Here is a 20,915-nt window from a genome sequence, read left to right as displayed (position 1 = left end):
AATGAGAGTTCAGAGGCTTCTAAAATATTCAGAGCAATAATATTTCATGGATTATGCTGGAGTGCTGTCTGTAGAGGTCAACTGTGATATGATCACTGAAACCTGTGGCTGTGCTGTAGCCTTAGGAAACCTGTGGGAAAATAAACCACATGGCTTTGATGGACCAAAGCAGCCAGCAGGAAATAAGGGCAGAACCATCCACTCACTGCTCAGCACTGATGGCATGAGAGAGGCCATTAAAACAAATAATATAAATGAGCCTGAGCTGGCTATAAGACCTGCAAGGTGATTAATGCCTGTGGTGACAAGTTGGAGGCATAGGAGGAGATTAAAGATTAAGTTAAAGGTAAGAGTGCTAACAGGCCTTTTCCTGCCCAGAGCTTCTAATTGCTCTTCCTTCCTGCAAACCCAGTGGCCAGCATTGCCTGTGCAGCACCACATTCCTCCCTGGGACTTGTCAGGCTGGTAGATAAATGAAATACTTCTTTTCAAACACTTTCTTCTGTCTTTTCTTCCTTTTTTAATTTGTTCTTTTCTCCTATTTCCCCCTTTTTCTATATTCTTTTTAGCTCTGTCACCCCTTCAGAAGTCATGTAGAAGGTGTTGCTGTTGGCTTTGGGCAGTGCCCAGCATTGGCACTTGAGGTGTAGGCTGGTCCAGTGGTGCCCAGAGTGGTGCAGTGGGCAGAGGAGGGGCCACCAGGCAGGGACTGCAGATTTCTCTCACTTGGCTTCCCAAAACAATTGCCCAAAGAACAAGAAAAACCCCAAGTATCAAAGAGCCTGATCCCCTGACCCACTAAGGCTCAGTTGCAGTGTGTCTACTGCCTTATTTGCAGGAGGTTTTAACACTTGACCTGAAAAGTCAACAAAAGAATCACCATCTCCCATCTTAATAAATTAAGTTCTATCTTCTCTAATCACTTCCTACAAACACACAAAGTCATCTGTTTCCTTTTGGCTTAGATCTTGTATAATGTTTGGAGGAAGAAGGTCTACTTTTGTCAGCACCCCTGTTAAATTTATTTGCTTTTCTAGTTCAAGGAAAAAGCCTATAACTCTGAAAGTCATCCAATGCTCTTATTTATTTATTTTGCTCCGTTTGATTGATACATCTTTGTTCTGAGCTTATACAAAATTGACCACAACTGCAGTAAAAGTGCCTCTTGTTAAAACACTTCCAGAATATCCACGTGTTCCCCTCCTGTGCTTGTCCTGTGTGGGAAGAAACTTGACCTTAGGTGGAGGTACACTGAATTCAGAAGAGCTCCATCAGAAATGTTTCTGGCTGATAGGTGCAGAGCTTGATAATTATTCAGACTGCTTTGCTGGATGTAACTCTGCTTCTGGAGTTACAAGCAAGGGTTCCCAAGCTAAGATGGAAATAGGGCAGTTAGTTTGTCTTCCCTTTGTGGCTTTTCTTTCACCTGGCTCAGTGGGCAAAGGAGTCACTTGGAGAAGCAGAAATGTCACCCTAAGATATCACCAGTGCAAACACACACAAGTAGATGCCTCTTAGCACTGTTTCATAATCGTTCATTGGCTCTCTCTGGAATAATTAGGAGAACAAGCTGCAGAAAGATGAAGCTGATGATCATTTGTGTAAATATCAGTAGGTAGGCTTGTGTCTGTGAATGTGTATATATACATATATATTTATTTATTTCATGTTTCATGGGCCACCAAGATTTATTGTCCTTTGTAGTAAATATTGACCTTGGATTTATCTCAGTCAATGTTTACCTCTTAAGCCAATAAATCTTGAGGTTCACCTTAACAGAAGTCAATATCTGCTTAGTGTTCAGCTCCATCATTAATATAAATATTTTAGTGACCTTTGCATGTATTAGTCTATTTTTTAAAGTCAACCTAGTGTTACCAATCCTATAGCACATCAGCAGTTTATTTTTCAGTTGCTTATTCTTGTAAGATTTTTTTATAATAACCTCTGATATTCCTGCTAAGGTGTTGCAGGGAGGATTTTTTGAGGAGAATCTCAGGAATGTGAGTGCAAGTTGCTGTTTCCAGTGGGGAGGGATGAGCCCACAGCAGCCCTGTATATCTGTGTGGTTCATCACATATTTACCCACTGCCAGGGTCCAAGCATTGCTTGGATTGCTGCTTCTTTTCTGGGAGTTTTTCAAGACATTCTTTGTATGAGCAAATCTTTCTGAGATCAAGTGTTTGCTTTTCTGTATCTGTCACTGAGTTTAGGGTTAACAGGGACCTTTAGACCACCTAGTCTGACCTTCTTATCTCCTGCCATCTTTATCTCCTCCATTTAAGAAGCACTTTTTGCTGCCTTCCACCTCCCCTGTCTTTTGACCCTCACGGGGTGAAATTTCTCTGCAGTGTCCTTATTAAAGTTTTCCTTTTTAATTGCATTTGATTGGGTGTGATACCATCTCAGTCTAGATTCACACTGAAGTGTCCCGAAGGAGTGTTCCCCTCTGGATCCCTCTGGGCTGTGTCCCTCAGCCCATGCAGGCATTGCCCTTTTTTGCCTGGATATTTAGGCAGGAACGCTGCATATAAATCTTACCTCCAGCCATTCAGGTGTGGCTGGGTCCCTCCTGATGTCCTCCCCCTAAAAGTGAGATCCAAAGTGGAGTCTAAATGCTTATGACCTCTTCCCACCTCCCTGGCCACAGGAACAGGTAAAGAAGGCTATGATTTGGCCCATGAATTGTGAAATCCTCTCTTTAAAGCAGCCTGAAGGCTCCAGGGCAGTTACTTAATTCAGGCACCAAGCTCAAGATGTTCTTGTTATTGTTGCTGCACCACAAAGCACACAAATAATGCTCCTGATCACAAACCACTTCACCAGCACAGATAAGGGAGATGTTCATCCCAGAACATTCTCACCCCCCATCCCTGATTCTACCACCCCCTGTTCATTAAATTGCTCCTTTTATTCCAACTTAGAGAGCTGACTGTTCACATAGATAAAAGCTTGCAGGGTTAAACCCTTTGTGAACCTGTAGAAAATGTTCTGTGCATGTGGAGAGGTTTTTATTATTAGTTATAAAGGTGCTGCTGCAGTAAATGGTTTAAAAACATTGTGCTGTGGAGAATTCTGATCCCTGTCACATGAAACAGCATAAATGTCAGACCAGGGATTTATATGGATATTCCTTGAAGGGAAGCAAAGACAAGGAATTAGTTGTTCTCTTGTCCTATTTATTCCCTTTAATTGGATTTATTTTTAAGTGGGGTTTAGTATAGAAATTTCTGCTTCATTTCTTTATTGTATATTGGAATTTCACATCAACAGAGATAAAGCCTGCTTGCCCTACATTAAAAAAATCTATTTAAACCAGCAGAGGTATGTTCCTTAAACAGCAAAATCTATTTATTTTTTCAACTATTTTTTAAACCTAACCTAAATCAGTCCTTGGACAGAGTATTTTAAGGTGCTTGGAGCAGTTCAGAGCAGCAAACAGAGCCAGGATTCAAGATTCAGAGCAATCAGAGCTGCTGATACATCAGGGCTTCGAGGGGGATGTGTGTGCAGGAGACCTGATGGAGCAAGTAGAGCACTTGGCTGGTGTTGGGTGCATGCCTCCGAGTCACACTGAGGAGCTGCTCTCTGTTGTCAACCTTTGATTCATAGAGTTGTGTAAATGGGCAAAAAATTCCTTTCTGTCACGCCAGGGGCCAAATTAAGCAGAAATCTGTAAACTGGGAGGGTTATTTAGTTGGGAGGAAGCAACATGAGTCGTGTGATAATGTACTCCTGCAGGTTTATTTTATGTAATTCGTTTCAAGGCTGGGTTTGTCCTGGTTTATTTAATGACATAAAATATAATTCTTTCTGCTGAGAAATTGCTTCAAGACTATTCCAGCATGAGAGCAAACACGGAATTAGCAGAGCCAAGCAAAGGAGTTTGAAGGTTTGGACTAAGAGTGACCACCAAGGTCTGGGTTAACACTGACCCACCAGCCTGCCCAGCAAATTCTTCATGTCCCCTTTCAACCAGGCATTTCAAAAATGTACTGCAGATATGCAGGAAGGCATATATTGCTTCTTCCCCTCTCCCATCCCAGCTATGCTCATGAAAGCCCAGCAGAGCTGAGATTTCCAGATCTGCTGTCACTGTGGAGAGGTGGAAGTAGGGTGTGCACGTTCCACTGCAGAGCTGAACGCTGGGCACTCGTCATTTTAGTAATGGTTGTGGCAGAGTGCAGAATAAAGAGGTGAGTGCAGAGTCTGCTGGGCAGGTTTGAAAAACATCCTGAACTGCTGGGGAATGGGTGCTGGGAGGCTGGAAGGAGCAGGTGTTGCTGCCAGGGATATTGCTGGGACTCTTCAAGATGTCTGTGATGTACATTGCAGTGGCTAGCAAAGACTTGGGAAGAAAATTAGTAAGAAAGATGGAATGAAGCAATGTAAGGTCTGAATTTATTTCCATAGGTATGAGGAAAGCGTGCCCTTAGGTCTGTGTTTGTGCATCTACAGATTTAAGCTTTTCATGCTTAAAAAATCTCCTTTTCCTTTGGAGCCCTGTAAACGCAGACCACTTAAGAAAACATGCATGTTTTGTCTGATCTAATCAACCTCTGTTTTCTCCTTCTTTGAATTATAGTGGAGCAATAAAAATGGAACTGCTTAATTGCTATAGTTCACTAAGAACTCCTACAAAAGAAGCATTTGTTGTCTGGGGAAATTTTATCTCCAGTTCGTTTTATTGTAGGAGATTCTATCTCGGAAATGCTGTGAATCAGAGATGAAGGGGAGTAATGATGAACTTCAGGAAAACATAAGGAAAATGTGTGGGTGTATGAGTTTGCACATGTCTGTAAGCTATAATAGATATGCAAATAGAAAAGCAAGTGCTTGTGGACATGTGGTTTTGCGCTAGATGTGAATTTTATTCATCGGCTCTTTAACACTAGATTTACACACTTTTAAAAAACCATTCTGACTCATTCCAGGGAGCCTTTATCAGCTATTTTATAATGATTTCATTTACCAATCCAATTATAAACTAAACTGAACCCTATCCCCTAACACAGGTTAAAATGACTTTATTCTAGGCAGCTGTTTGATATCTACAGGTGTGGGAGCACACAACAGGCATGGAAATTAATTAAGCAAGATGTGGGAGATGGCTGCAGCCCAGTGCTCTGAGCTTGTCAGCCAGGGCAGACATGTGTCAAACACTCTGTGATTATTGCAGGACACATTCCTGAACAGGCACCACTCAGGGACTCAGAGCTACAGCTCTGCAGAGCTTGGCTTTGCTCTCTCACTGCTCCCAAGCTGTTCCAGTCCCCCCATTTATTGATATTATCAGAATTACCCAAGGACTATTATTATTATTATTATTATTATTATTATTTTATTTTATTTTATTTTATTTTATTTTATTTTATTTTATTTTATTTTATTTTATTTTATTTTTATTTCCTGATTAATTCCTACTAAATTATTGTGCATGAACAAACCCCCTCTCAGCACACTTATATTGAGCATCTTGTCCTTCTTTAGCATTGTGTTATTCTTTAACATCTTTAGCATCCTTGCAGTATTCTGAGTTTTGTGTTAATAACAACGACTACCAGGTGTGGAAGCATAAAGATTTTAGCCTGATACCTAATAGTTCTTATCTATTTTTGTGCTGGTGCAGTTGCCAGGCAGAGGTGCTGTCTTGTGGCACTCAAGGCTCACAAGCTATAGACATAAAAATAGTGTGCAGGAGCAGTAAGTGTATTATTTGAAGGAACAATTGTAATTATCAAATTATCAAATACAATTTAATTTTCCTATACTTATAGAAAACTGGTAAAAGTGATTCCTTCAGAAAATTGGGGGTTGGGGGAAGTCGGTAGATTAATATCATGTTCATGTCCAAGTTCCACAACCACGACAGTTTGTGTGTAACCATGTTCTCATGTTCTGAATAGAAAAATTGAACAAAACTTTCTCTGGCAACAATTTTCTAATTATAGGGATGGAAGAAAATGTAAATTTTTATATATATATATATATATATATATATATATATATATATATATATATACACACATACATACATACACATAGATATCATTTTCATGAAAGAATGTCCTCAGTATTAAAGGCAAAACAAAAAAAAACTATTACTATTGGGGGGAAGATGTTCCTCTTCACTGCAAGATGTGAACTGTAAGGTCATGTGCATAGCATGGTTTTGTTAATATTTACTGATGTATGTGTGAAATAAGATTTGTTATAGTTTGTTATTGAAAATAATGTCCTATATCCCTAGGCAGGGATATCCTCAGGGATATATGTTCCATGTACCTGTGTTGAGGGACATCTCCACCAGCATCTGCTCCAAGAGGTCACATAATAGTGCATTTCCCATTGCAGCCCTCTGGCAGCCCTTGCAATCTCAGCACACTCACTGTGTTCTATTTCCAGACCACTTCAGCTGTAGCAGCCCTGAGCTTGGGGCACAGTGACCACCTCTGTCCGTGCCACCTGCCCAGGGCTTCCTCAGCTGGGTCACCTGGAGTCAGGATGAGAGTGCACAGTGCCTCTCCAGCTTCATTGGGATAGTCCAGAAGAGGGAGCTTGAAATTAAAGAGTGGAGGGATTTAAAAGCACCCAGAAGGAAATAAATTGTTCAAATATGGGGACTTTGTTGTGGTTGCCCTTTATCACTGGTGGAATTTGCTTCATATTAACAACAGAGCCTTGTTTTGGGGGGTGATGGTTATTCTTGTGGTGGTGTGTTTCAGTCCAACCAGCAGCAATTTTCTTTCAGTTACTAAGTTAAAACACTTATTCATTCAACTATTAAGTTAATTTTTTTTTTTTTCATCATGGTATCATCCATTGCTTTTCCAGAATTTTGAGAAAGTAATTAATCGTGGGGAAAACGAAAAGCCATAAACCTGTGTGGGACTTCAAGGTTCATTCTTGTGTTTAGTCAGCTCAAATACTCCAATCTAATTTCAGTGACATCAGGCATGAATTTGGCCCTCATGGTGTGAAGTTCATGGTTTGTTCTTGTGCTGAGCCTTTCCCTGGCTCAATTCAAATAACACCTTTGAATTTGTTACAGTGCCCTTTTCTGCTTCAAATAATGATACATTTGGGGAATTCTCAAGATAAAAGTTTCAGCAGAGTGTGCTTGAAGCAGTGCTGTGTTTTTACAGTGTATCATCTCCATAAATGTCTCTGTCTTTGCTTTAGATCCAGTACCTGCAGGCTAAGGAAAGAGTTCCTAAGCACAGCACTGTACCTACTAAACCAGAAAGAAGCCTGTGCAGTTTAGTATTTGTGTTTCTCTATACCTACATATATATATATGTATATGTATATGTATATATGTATATGTATATGTATATGTATATGTATATGTATATGTATATGTATATGTATATGTATATGTATATGTTGTATTTATTTATTTATTTATTTATACATTTTATCAACTAGAAAATGTATTTTATTGACCCAAGCTCCCCTAGACTTTTGGCTTTGCTTGTTTGTTTTCCTTTTAGCATTTAAATTCATCCCTCATCCTTAATTCTAGTTCCAAGAAGAAAATCTTGAGAATGCTCACACGCAGAAAACATGAGAACAAATGTGATTATATTCAACTGAAATCAACAATGCCTTCTTTTGATTTCAGCTTTTCACTAAGAAATGCTATTTTGAAGTAATTTCATTGTGAGAAGTAGATCCTCTGGACTTATCACAGTAGGACAATTAGAGAGTTTCAAAACTTTTGAAGCATTTTAAATGGGGAAATGACATCAGCCATTTTTGACAGGAATATTCAGTTTCACCAAAATGTTTTTTTTCCCCAAGAAAAACCGTGTTGCCCAACTCCTCCTGAAGGCCTCCTGGCATGCACAGGCTTTTTTGGTGAGCAGTGCTGTGAGTGCTGGGAAGCTGGGACCCAGCCTCCCTGCAATTATTCACGCAGAAGGGCAGATATTCCTCCCCCAGTGCACAGGGAGCATACTTTCCGTGCATTATGCATGGGATTTGCTCCAGCTGGCCCCTGACTCACACTGCCCTGCCTCCCCCGTGTCTGCGGCCGGGCTGGGACCACCTCATCCCTCCCACTGGGAGCAGCTCCGTGCCAAGCCCCGGCTCCCGGCAGGTGGACAGACAGACAGACATCCCTGCTCCCAGCTCCTGCTCACAGCCTGGCTGCTCAGAGCTGGCTGCTCTCACCCAGAGCCTTGCCCAGCTTGGAAACACTCCCCTTCCCTGGGCCTCTCTTCAGGGTCTGACCACCCTCATCGGGAGTTTTTTTTCCCCCTCTCAATCAGGTGGAAATTTCCTCTGTTCCCATTTGTGCCTGTTGTCTTAAGAGCAACGAGATCTCCCTGATCCTGTTGTCAGAAGAGACCAAGCACAGTTCTCCCCCTTCTCTTCTCTGCTCTGTGCTCCCTGGACCATTGTGATGGCCTCTGTGGACTTGCTCCAGTTTGTCAGGGTCTTTCTGGTGTGGGGGAGCCCAAACCTGGCCAGGGTCCTCCAGGCTGTCCAAGAGGGAGAAAATCAATTCCTTCATCTGCTGGCTGGAGATAGAGCCCAGCCTGCAGTTGTTCTTGAACTGCAGAGTATTGAAACCTATGGATCTGGTCTGCTGTGAAGGACTCTGGGGAGCTGGGGCTGCTCAAGGGCTGTCCTGTGCCTGAGCCTGGCTTTGGCACAGGTGGGATGGGGCTGAACATCCACACTGTGCAAGGTTCCTCCTCTGCCCCCAGCCCCCAGAGCCTGCTCTGCCACAGGGCTCCTCGGGCAAGTGGGGATGGGTCTGGAACTGGGGATGCTGAAGGAGCTCTGGGTTTTCCCTCAGCTTTGGGAAAGCTTAAGGGGAGCTGATAGCAAGAAGGGGATCTGAGTTATATTTCCACCAAGCTCTGCCTCTGGGACAAGTGTGGTGCAAGCAAGGCTTGGCAGTGAGTCTTCAATGAGGGGATGATTCTAGGGATGGGTGAGAGGAAAAGAGGCCAAAGCAGGGTGTGGGACTGGGCCCTGTCCTTGAGCCACATTGTTTGTCCCCTTTTTCCCTCTTATTGCAGTAGTCCATGGCAGACAGCTTTCCAGATGAAGATCCCTGCAGAGGCTCTCTCTGGAAGCTGCTGTTAACATGTGGAAGATGATGTGACCCATTGGCACGGAGATGTACAGGGCCTGTAAAATGAATTGATGCTCTGCCCATAAAGCTGTACTCTGTTCATTGGGTGTCAGAATTAATGAACCTATAAAGGGACTTCATAAAACAGTAAAAATGGAAATACTTCACAGAAATAGAAGATGATAAATTTTTATTTCTTTCTGTTTCGTGTGTCTGTTAGTTATGTGGACCTGTGACTCAATGCATGTTATGGAATTAGACATGGTCTTTAGTGTTAACCTGCCATTCACAATGTCCTCTCATGTCCAATTTTTATGAGCATTATGGTAAAATCAATGCATGTCCTAATTATAATAATAACTAATCATCAGACATTATAACAAAGTAATTAAATACTCTAAATTGTTAATACCTTTGGATGCTGCTATAATTAATTTGTTGCTGCCCTAACAGGAAAAGAAATTAACAGAAGCAGATGGGTAATGTTTTTGTTAAGGCTTCAGCACTGACTCTTTCTTAGGTACATGCCTGCCACACCACATATTTGATTATAGCAATTGTAACCTTGGGGCTGTTAATTTTAAATACCTCTGAAAAGGAATTCTTTTCTTTTACCTGGTTGCAATGCTTTTATTCTCAGTAGTCAGTAAATCATAGTAATGACTCCTGGTGGTTCCAGTATTGTACATTAGCAAGGACTTGCAGCATTCCTAGGAAGAAGGGGTATGGATTGGAGCCCTGTACTTACCCATAGCAGAGACCCTTGCAATTAATTCAGTGGTAAAGTACTGTGTTTATTCCCTCACTGTAGAGATGTTTATTGAAGCCAGTCTGGTTTAAATTTTGTTCTCTTCATCCTTACAGAGTAGGAGGAGCTGTTGTTAGAACAATTGCTAGAAAGATGTTGTCTTTTCAGGAAATGAATCATAAGAAAATCTCAGAAGTGCAAAAGAAGACCCCATACAGCCCCACCTCCTGTCCTCCCCCCAGTTTAGAAATGTTAAAATAGTACCCAGAGCTACAGCTAAAGGGAGGTGGAGTTACTATCTACTCTGTTTACTAAACTGTAAAGGTATGTAAGTAGGAAAGGTTTAAAATACTTGAATCTTGCTGCTAGGGCAGCCTCATTCTGAGAAAATGTTGCATGTTTTTTGTTGAATTATGCCAGAACAGCTCCATATCTTTTAAAGCTGTCCTCAACAACACAGGGCTGGCTTTGTTTTGCTAGAGACGTAGCAAAAGAAGGAAAAACTGCATAGCACAAACACTGAAGGCTTTCTGAGGCTGCCTGCACAATGAAATTGTTCTGATTGAACTCTTGACAAATTATAACCTGCAGGTACAGTGAGGATTTTCCATTTTTGCCTAACACGTATACATTTTGTCTCTTCCATTTTTCCTTCCCTGCGATGCATTCAGCACAGCAAGGGCTGGAAAGAAAATCTGATTGTGAAACTGATAAATTGTCTTACATAGTTTCCCTATTTTGGCCATTGCCATGGTCTGGTTCGGAAAGTGCTTGGAATTCTCTTTCTCTCGTTTTGTTTTAACAAGCTTCTTCTCAGTTGTCTATTGCCAGTGCTATATTACCCACAGTGCACATCATTTTTTTTTTCCATCTCCCATTCTACGTCGACTCCAAGAGGCCTCGGTGTAAAAGCAGATGAGATGATTTATTTTTATCACTCACTTTTTCTCGTGAGAAAGAGAACCCCTTGGCCCTGCATTCTCCACTGCCTTCCTCTTAGCACAGGCATTTGCTTCTTGGCAAATGGGGTCCAGAAAATGCTACTGAATTAAACCAGCAAAGTGTTTAATTATATTTACTCAGCAATCACTGTGATAGGCCCTTTTCTGGTCTAAATAGGTGCAGTCTCACTGGTTTGAGGGCAGTTTGCCTTCTTGGCATCAGAAGGGAACTGGCTCAACCTGGCCAGGTGGCCAGGAGTCATCAGAGATGCCAGAGCCAGCCCCTGTGATTCCAGATCTGATTGCAGTTGTTTGCAATTCCATGTACACTCATGGAAGACACTTTATGTGTTAAAACTTGCTGCAAGCCTTTGATATCTTTGACCTTTTATAAAAAAAGTCTTCTAAATTTTGATATTCCCTAAGCAGACAGCTGGTATTTTTTGATTGAATAGATAGAGATTTCATGTCTAAACGCATTTCTTGGTTTCACTTTGCTGGATTAGCTCACTGCTCCCTGTATGTTCTCTGCTGCTCACAGTCTTTTCTGGTGATTTGTTTTTGAGTGATGCTATCAAGAATTAAAGGGGCAGAAATGTCCCTGGAGAACCTTGGTGGTGTCCTGCTAGTGTCTCCCTTTGGATCTAAACATGGATATTTGGGTGCATACAGTCCCTCCTGCAGCTACACAAAAAATTGCCCCTGATACCTTCTGATTGGAACAAATGCTTGGCTCCCAAGAGCCACAAGAACCAGACACAGATCCTCTGGGAGGGGGTGGGGAAGGCTTAAAAAAATTGCAAAGCCTGACAAATTCTTTGGCTTTGGAGAGGGTGAAAAAGGGCCCTCCAAGTGCTGATGCAGAGCCCAGGACACGCTCAGCTCTCTTGGTTGCAGCCTCATGAAACAACAGCTCAAATACCAGAACTGAGTGCCCTATTTTCTTCATCTGCCACCTGAATAAGTCATCTGGAAAGAGGGCAAATGATACGTGGTCAACAAAATGAAGAAATCCCTCTGAGCAGTTCTCATTTACAGCACAATCATAAAAATCCTGGCAGAAAATCAAACCATTTCCATATCAGTTGAGCACACAGCATTGCCAGCACGCTCGGTGTCAACAGTGCAGGGGCAGGAGACAGAGGCTGCTGTGTTCTGGGTGCTGCAGCTCAGACAGAAGATGAAATCATGGTAGTTCAACGTTTGGAGACTTAACTACTGATTTTCTGGCTTTCTGTTTGTGCTGGAATAAAACCTGCTTGTGCTTGGAAAAAAAAATGTGGTTGTTAGGAATGTGTTTGCATGTGTTTGGCCATAATTATTTGAAAAAACCTTCAAACACTAGAAATGCACCTACTTTTGCAGAGCTGCAGTTGCAGTCTCTGCTTGGTGGTGGGATGGTTGCAGCACTGTGCTTGTAAGGGCTGTTTTTTGCTGTGATGGCCAGAGAGTGATTTTGGATGTCTTATAAACAAGTGCGTGGTACAGGGAAAAACAACAGACCATATTTTTGGCCTTGGCTGCATTGTTTATGCCTTTAGCAAGCACCACTTATTCAACTTATTCAGCATTTAAAGCTTGTTTTCTCTACATAGTACAGGCCCAGGAACACATGGCTTGAACTAAATATGCCAGCATCAGACCTTTATTGGGGGGATGGAAAATAGGTCTGGTTTTTTTCGGTTTTAGCTTTTGGCTTGGTTCAGGAACAAATACTTCAAATTTTTGAAGTATTTTGGTATATTGATGCTTGTGACATTTTTGTGTTTATTTCAGACACTGAAGATAGAGGGAATAAAAATTTCTAAACCCATTCTACACTTAGTCTGAGCTGATTCAAAAGCCAGATTTCCTACAGGGATCTTAAGCATTTGGTACTTTAGGAGGTGATAATTTCCAGAAGGGTGGTTTTCTTTGGTGCCATTCTGAAAGGCCCCATTCTTGGCTGAGAAACTTTGGGGCTGCCTGCTGATCCATATCTTTGGAGATCTGAGGGTGTTTAATGAATCTCAAATTGAGCATCCAAAAGCAGAAACACTTCAACTCATTAATCCCTGCGAGAGATCTTGGCCAAACCATATCAATTAAGAGCAGTAATTCTCCAGCAGAAAAGGAACATGGTGGTGTGTTTGCAGTGACAGTTGTGAGATTACTGATGGCTTCCATTTATATCAAAGACATGCCCTGGATTCACTTTGGAGCTGTAAATCAACACCACCATAACTTTGGGTGCTTTGCATGTCTCCGTGTTCATTGTACTTCAGAATAATTTTTGATGGCATGTCCTTCAAAGGTCTCTTCAAAAATCCAAGTCTTGGCTGAATAAGATTAAGACTTCACTGAATTAAGATTAAAATTTCACCCCATCATGTTTTTGGGAGTAGAGTATTGGGGTAAATCTGCTGTTGCTGCTAATAGACTTTGTGTTCATTACACTGGCTGCTGAAAGTTTTAGTCTCTGAGTTTTAAAGAGTTTTTTTTCTGATAAAATTAAAAGGTGATGTAGAAATAAAACGTGGAACATTTTGGAGAAGGGTGCAGTGCTATACATAATTTATTGGGCACTGTTTGTACAGTCAATTGTTGAGTTATAAATAAAATAAAAGATTAACACAAGGATGAAAGGGTGAAACTGCGGGTAGTTATTTCCTCTGTATTTCTATTAAAAAGAAAGGAAAAGTTTCCAAGGTTGCTCAAGCAGCACATTTTGGTTTGGTTATTGATATTCACCGTGTTGTACCTATTTTTGGCTGTATCACATTGGAGGCTTTCTGTCTCACAGAGTGCCTTTTCCTCAGTAAATGTTCTGCAGGCTGCAGAGCTTTCCTCAGAGCTCAGTGAGGAGCCCCAGCACAGCCAAGGTGAAACCAGAGGCAGGCAAAGGAGCCCCTGTCACACTGAATTCCCAGTCCCAGAGCTGCTGAAGAACAACTGGACTTCCCTCATGGACACAAAGTCCCTTGGGGTTGTTCCAGTTTGGCACCCACCTGTGTGGCTGTTTCTCCATCCCGCTGGAACCTCAGCTCCCAGTTCCAGCTGGAGCATTGGCACAGGGACCAGCTCCAGGGATCTGTCTGTACCAGGCAGATGGTTTCTGCCAGCAGAGAAATCCCTTGAAGTGGAGAAATGCTGAACCTAAGTAAGATCACAAAAATGAGCTTAGTGGATTTAAGAATAAGATCCACAGACTTTTCCAAATAATTTGTTGTAGGTTTTTGCACTGGTGCTCGGAATGAAGTGAGGAAGAAGTTTCTCCTGGATGCCTCAGAGCAGGCTCTGTATCCATGGTGGAGGTGTTTCCTGGATGTGAGTAGGAATAGCACAGAGGCTTGAATCCATGGGCTCTGGGTGACTTGTGAGCAGCAGAGAACAAACACACTCCTGTGTGCTTGCCAGGGTCCTTTAATTCACATCTCTCCATTTGAGATTTCACCCTCTTTGCTTAATGGGAAGATTAACCATATTCCAAAGGCCTCCAAGTGTGCAGCTGTATGTTAAGTTCATGGATTCAAGTCTCTTGTGCTTGGACTTGATGAAAACAACAGGAGTAAAATATATAATTTTGTTCTATGTAGGCCATGGGCTGAGCATGCCTTGCAGGTGCTGCAGGAGGTGCCTGGTTTGAAATCTCCCAGTTCTCCTGCTGGGAGTGGTGCTGACGCAGAGCTGTGATCCTGAGCAAAAACATTCAGACTGATGAAGAGGAAAGACATGAGCAATTTGAACTTAGGAGTGAAACATTTCCTAGAACTGAGCCTGAATACAGTCTGGAACAGCTGAACAGGAAATAAGCTAATAATGGGATTTTACAATATGCATTTCCCATATAAGGCATTGAAATGTAGCATAGGTTTATGGATTTGGTGGCTGATCTTCTGCCTGTTTTGGTGAAGATCTTGGGTTTCTTCCCTGTTTGTGTAGTTGTGTGTGTGAGGTCCTTTCTCCACTCCAGACTGAAGTGTTTCATCTCACCACTGTCCTCAGTGGTCCCTGGATGGGCCCTTCTAGGCCAGACCTGGGAAGAGAGCAGTTAACAATCCCCTCTTGCTGCCTTTTGTTTTTCTTGGGGAGCTATTTCCTTTAGCCCTCGAGGCTGATGCATAGGAAGGGGAAGAGAGGTGGGGAGCGCCCGTCACAGTGTGGTTCATGCTTCTGAAAATAAGTTCCCCAAAATCTGATGTGGGGAAAGGAAGCCCTGGCTCCACTGAGCCTGCTGTCTCCCTCAATAAACAAAGGACTGGCTTTGGGCACGTTGCCCGAAGTGTTGGTGCAGGGTGTGTTCCCATCCCCTCTGCTCTGCCTGGCCTTTTAAGGCGATGTGACAGCGAGCTGGAGACATGGAAAGGTGTGTAATTCAGCTGTGATTAATGAGCACCAGGCTCTTCTGCAGCTTCCCTCTTTCTGCAGCATCGCTCGGATTCCTTCTCACCAGTAACTCGCTGAGATTTTCAGAGTTTGGCCTCTTCTGCACTGCGAGTGCAATCTCCTGCCAGCTCTTATGCTACCTTAATTTAGAGCCAACTACCTTTCCAAATGTGCTCTGTACTGTGGAACAGGTTTTGCTTGTAAATGCAAGGCCAGATGTTCAGGAGAGGAGAGCTCCTGTTTGGGCATCTGGCAGTCACTGCTGGGCCACAAACCCATCACAGCTGAAAAAATGAAATCTCTCTGCTTAGACAACACAGTGCTCAGGCTGGCCAGTTTGTGCACTGCTCTAAGAGGTGCCTCTCTCCATTTAATTCAGGAGCTCTTTCAAAACAGCACACACCAAGTCACAGTCTCAGTTTTAAACCACAGATTGTGCCTAACAAGTTATTTTGATTTCTTGCCGAGCAGGGGTTCACTTTCCAGTTATAGCTAATGTTTTCCTTTCCTTTTTCTGCAAAATCTGTTAACAAAGGCTAAATAAACAATGAAGGTAGGTCTACTGGCAAGATAAGAAATAGGTCTGATTTATTAATAAGTGTTTCTTTTTCTTTTTCCAGTGACATATTTGATGCCATGTTCCCTGTCACACACATCGCAGGAGAAACAGTCATACAACAGGGTAATTCTTCCTGTCATTTTTTCCTCCTGTGTGTTTGCTAGGATGCTTTAGTTCACATCTCTCCATTTGAGATTTCACCCTCTTTCCTTAATGGGAGGATTAACCATATTCCAAAGGCCCCCAGGTGTGCAGCTACATGATAAGTTCATGGATTCAAGACTCTTGCTACACATGCAGAGAACCCCACTCTGGTGGATCTCCAGGGTTTCAATGAATTAAATGAAGATAAACAGCACTTCAAATTAAAATGTTCATTCCTTAACTCAAGATAGTCAGGAAGTAAACCCCAGCTCAGGATACATAAGGGTGGCACAGGCAAGCTGAGAGTAATTAGAGATGGAAAATATTTTTATGGTTGTTGGGAATATTCAACACCTCATTGTGCTGTATCAGAGCTATCACCCTTGGCAGCTTACCTGCATGCCTGCAGCAGGTCAGGGAGGACTTCATTACCCTCAGGCTATATTGAAACCTCCTGAGTGTTAACCCTGAATGAAGTATTGAATCAATCCAAAGAGATAAATTGATGCAATTGAAAGGTATTATAGCAAGACATCATAGCCATACTTGGATTTATGAAGGCAAATAAGCAAGGATGTTTCAGAAAATTAATCTCTCTCTAAGTAATCTGGTGTACAAACCTGTGCAAATATGTACAGGATTAAAAGCAGGGACAGGAAGTTATTGAATAGCTTGGCAGCCCTTCAGGAAACAATCACCTTTTGTATTTTGCTTCCAGGTGATGAGGGAGACAACTTCTATGTGATTGACCAAGGCGAGGTGGATGTAAGTATGCTCTTGCAGTATAATATTTATTTTGAAGCTGCAGAATAAAACTGTGTGCTTTGGCAGAGGGCTTGAGCCAGCCACGTGCTGTGGGTCTGTCTCCTTTCTTCTTGAACTAGATTTCACAGGGTTGAAATTGCTTTGCTTTTGTTGTGTTAAGTTAGTTGTTCATAGTTTTAAATTTGGCATGTGTTACATCCTAGCTTATTTGTCCATTCCAAGCAGGAAATCAAAACCAAGCAAATGACATTGTCTTCAGAGCCCTAACCACACCTGGAGGTGTGCAGTGTTTGGCAGAGCAGGCCACCACGCTGGAATGCACCTGAGGGTTCATAATGAAAATATTTTCTTTAATCAGTTAGCTTGGCTCATGTGTTTGTTTTTGTTTTGTTTTGTTTTGTTTTTTTTTTCCAGAAATTGAGATACAGCCTCAGGCTGTGAGTTTCATCTTAGAAACCTTAATTTGCTTTTAAAATTAGGTCCAAATATAAGAACAATGCAGCATATTAATAAAGCAAGGATTATTATAAGTGTAAAGTGATCTGTTAGACCACAAAATGTTTACAGGAGTATGCAGTGGTCTAATCAGCAAGTCTTTGAAAAGAAGCTTCTTTCTGAACCTGCCTTCCAAATCATAAATTATTCACCTCCTATCATTTCTCTCCTGTATGAAACTCACCCTTTTGCAGTTTTGCTGCAAGCATGCAGCCACAGTAGCTGGGTAGGACAGACTTTCTCATTAGCAACTTCACTCTTCAGATGCCCACATGAGTTTGGTTTGGCATATTTAAAGAAGCAGGTGATTTATTTTAAATCCAGGCAGGAGGCACAGAGTTATTTTAGTGAAAGTTATTTTCTTTTAGCACTCTGTTTGTGTCAGGAGACCATCTAATTGGTATTGTTGGGAATTGAGAAACCTCACACGCTGCCTCTGCCTCTGGAAGTTGCTGCTCAGGAAATCTGTCTGAGTCACTGTTCCTATCAGACAGCCCTCTCAACAGCAAACACTGCCACATCCACAGGGCCAGAAAATAAAAGGGCAATATTTATAGAACAGTGTTAAAATTTAGTTTTAAAATAATTGGCTTGGGACTGATAGGGAGCTTAATGAGTTCACTGGCTTTGAACCAGACCCGCAAACACGCAAATGCACACGTTGAGTTACAGATTAATCCTCTTTAAAAAGCTTTTGTCCTCTCTCAACACCTTTAGGAAAGCTTTCTTCAGTGCTCAGCTCAGGGATAGTGAGGGATTGAATGGCATCAGAAAACAGTTTGCAAAACTCTTGTAATTAATTGCAATATAGTTAATATTCTGTAGGCACACGCTGCTCTTTAAGAACAGTGACCAGGAAGAGTTTCACTGACTGGATTGTAACTTGGATTTCAGGAGCATTATCATTCCCTACTCCCCTGAAATCAGCCTATAGCTGCTAGGAGAGATTAAAATGGACATATCCACCACAATTACCAGAGACAGGTACAGACATCACCTGTGGGACAAATACTTCCTAAAAAGACTTAAAAATGTAATTTGGACTGTGCTTGTCCAGAGACCAGCTTAGCTTCTGGCCAAACTCTTCTGTGACCAGCTCTCACACTGCCCCACCTCAGCACTCCCCAAGATGCCTCCTGATGCACCTTTCCACTGCTCAGCTTGGTTCTTTCTCCATCCTAAGCTTCTCCTAAAACTTGAGCCAAAACACCCCCAGAATTCCAGTGCAAGGTGCTGTGCAAGGCAGGAGGCGTTTGCTCATGCAGGAGCCACAGGCTGGGAGTTCCCTGCATTAACTGGGAAGCTCCAGGGAGGTGATCCCATCTTCCCCCTGAGAGCAAAGTCTGTTCCAGGGCACCAGGGCAGGGTGAGCTGCTCCTGTGTAGGGCAGCAGCTCCCAGAGCCCCTGGGCAGGCACCATCACCCTGTTGGTGGTGCTTCCCAGAAGAGTTCTGCCACTTTCTGGGCAGAACTGCTGAAATCCTTGCTGTCTGAGGAAACCCCAGGCCACTAGTAAGAGAGCTGCTGTTCATTTAAGCCTTGCCAGATACTTTTTTGGCGTGCTTCCATGCTTCTCCAAGAAAGAAAAGTGACTTGGAGTGGAGACAATTGACCCTGAGACTTCGAGCCTCGAGCCATTTTCTGCCTGGTTCAGCTGGTGTTGGCACGTGCACAGAGGCTTTAACCCCTGGCCAGGGTCTCTGCTGCCATTCCCTGATCTGCTTGGGAGTGGCAGGAATACCAGGAGGGGTGGATTCCAGCAGCAATTTGCTCTGGAATCGTTGTGACTGATAGGCACCCTGGTTTTCCACACAGAGACATAAAGGAGGTCACAAGTGTCATCACAAAATCCCGACCCGTGGAAGAAAGTCATGACAAAAGGGAAAAAAGAACCCAATAAAATCTATCAACCAAGCAACCAAAACCAAACAGAAACCACCAACAAAGTGAGAATAACAAAATCAATGTGTGGTGTTTTGAGTTTAAAAAGCTGCAGCATGTAAAAGTAATTTTTGTTCGAGTTTTGGCACAGGCACCCCACAGACTAAGTAAGAACTTTCTAAAATTTTCCCTTACAAAATAATCTGAGTCAAATTAGAAGCACCATAAAATATTTTTTTAATAGAATAGCACTTCATTCTCAACTCTTTCATTTTCTTAGAGTATAAACAAACCCTGTTGGCACAGAACAAAATATCTGTACATTTTCTTCTGTGGGCCAAGGGAAGGGCACAGATTTTCACAGGTAAAAGAAGGATTTTAGAATGAGGAAGAGGTAAGCTTGGAAAACATGGGATTTTCCTCTCTTCTACTGTATCCTACAAACCAGGTACACTTTCACCAAAGCTGGCATTATTGCATTTTCACAGTTTTCCTCCTTAGCACATCAGGGTTGAGGAGAATTTTATCTCCTGGCTGTCCCTGCAGATGGGCACAGGGCACAGGAGGTGGATGGAGGCACCAACTTTGAAGTCTTAGAGGTCACTTGTCTTCTGGAGGCTTTCCTGCTCAGACAAGTGGGAACGTGTGCCAAGAAGGAGCTGGCAGAACTTAAATTATAGTTTCCAGTAAAGATGTTGAAAGTACCTGCTAAAATATGACTTGCAAAAATCTCTAATCCATATTTCTAAGTATAAAGTGACTTCCTGTTTGTTATTTTAATCTCACAACCTCACATTTTTTTACTTTAAAAAGCGCCCTTTTCGAACAGATGTATGGTTTTTTTTAGACCCAGAGACTTCCTATTCTATTTAATGTCACAGCAACTTTCTCTACAGGCATTCTCAGGTTTTCTTCTTGTAAGACAACAGCAGCCAAGCTGTAGTATGGTGAAAATCAAAATGAAAAAACTTTTCAGTGTTTTGTTCTTTATTTCTGCATTTACTGTATAAATCTCTATGCGAAGCTATACATGAATATTGTGGACAAGAGATTAAATTATTTCTTGTTTGTAGATCAAATCTTCCTGGAGCCCTTGTTTGTATATACAAACTGGCTAATTTGTGTGTACAAAGATGAAAATTACACAGTGTTTTATGTGAGAATACTGTTGGATTTAAAAATGAGTTATATTTAATGGTTAGATTCCATAGATTGCCTCTAGTTTAAATTATTTCATCATCAATGATTTTTCTAATATTGGAAGGTTGCCTTTTGAAATTTGAAGCAGAACATTTTAAAGTTTGGAGTTTTTCAACTTGAACTTTCAAGGGTTCTTAAGGCAGTCTCCAAGTTCATATGTTGAAATTCAAACTTAGAAATAAAACACTGTCTTTGAGAAAAAACTACCCACATAAAAATACCCCTCATGTCTAAGGCTTGTTCATTTTTCCAAGAATAAATAAAACCCATCTTCATTTTTAGAGGACGAATAGTAAGGCTTGACAAGACACAAAGCACAAATTATTACAAACAGATACAAGGGAGAGAATTTAAGACAAGATTTAAGACAAGACTTACCATGCCTGGAACAAATTAGATTGTCCACACAGATCACAAAGTGGAAGCACAAAAAAAAAAAAAAAAAAAAAAAATTAAAATGCTAGAAATTAACTTGAAATCAGCAATAAAAATTTAAAGGAAAGATCAATTCACTCCAGTGAAGCTCAGAGATAGATGTTCCTCTCCTGCCTTCGAGGCAAAATGCTCATGGCAAGGTTCCTTTCTGCATCTCCAGAGAAAGAACAAGAAGGTGAGGGAGGCCCAGATTCACTCCTGTGGCACTGGATGTTGGATGATTCTGCAACTTCTCCCACAGTTTGTGCCCATGGATATCACAGCCCATTTGCCTCCTAAAAACATAATTAAATG

At 41.9% G+C, this 20,915-nt stretch overlaps 1 protein-coding gene across 2 annotated transcripts in view; it reads left to right on the top strand.

The window, feature by feature from the left end:
• PRKAR1B (protein kinase cAMP-dependent type I regulatory subunit beta) overlaps positions 1–20,915 on the top strand; it is a 91,765-nt gene that overhangs the window by 35,601 nt on the left and 35,249 nt on the right. For both annotated transcript variants that reach the window (XM_050980141.1, XM_050980140.1), the window contains exons 5-6: positions 15,763–15,824; positions 16,564–16,610. In XM_050980141.1, the coding sequence (XP_050836098.1) occupies positions 15,763–15,824; positions 16,564–16,610 (109 nt within the window). The remainder of the gene's footprint in view (positions 1–15,762; positions 15,825–16,563; positions 16,611–20,915) is intronic.

Source organism: Serinus canaria, chromosome 14 (genome assembly GCF_022539315.1).
Source record: "Serinus canaria isolate serCan28SL12 chromosome 14, serCan2020, whole genome shotgun sequence".
NCBI lineage: Eukaryota > Metazoa > Chordata > Aves > Passeriformes > Fringillidae > Serinus > Serinus canaria.
The sequence above is the reverse complement of the archived record's forward strand: the minus strand, read 5'-3'. Positions and strand labels throughout refer to the sequence as shown.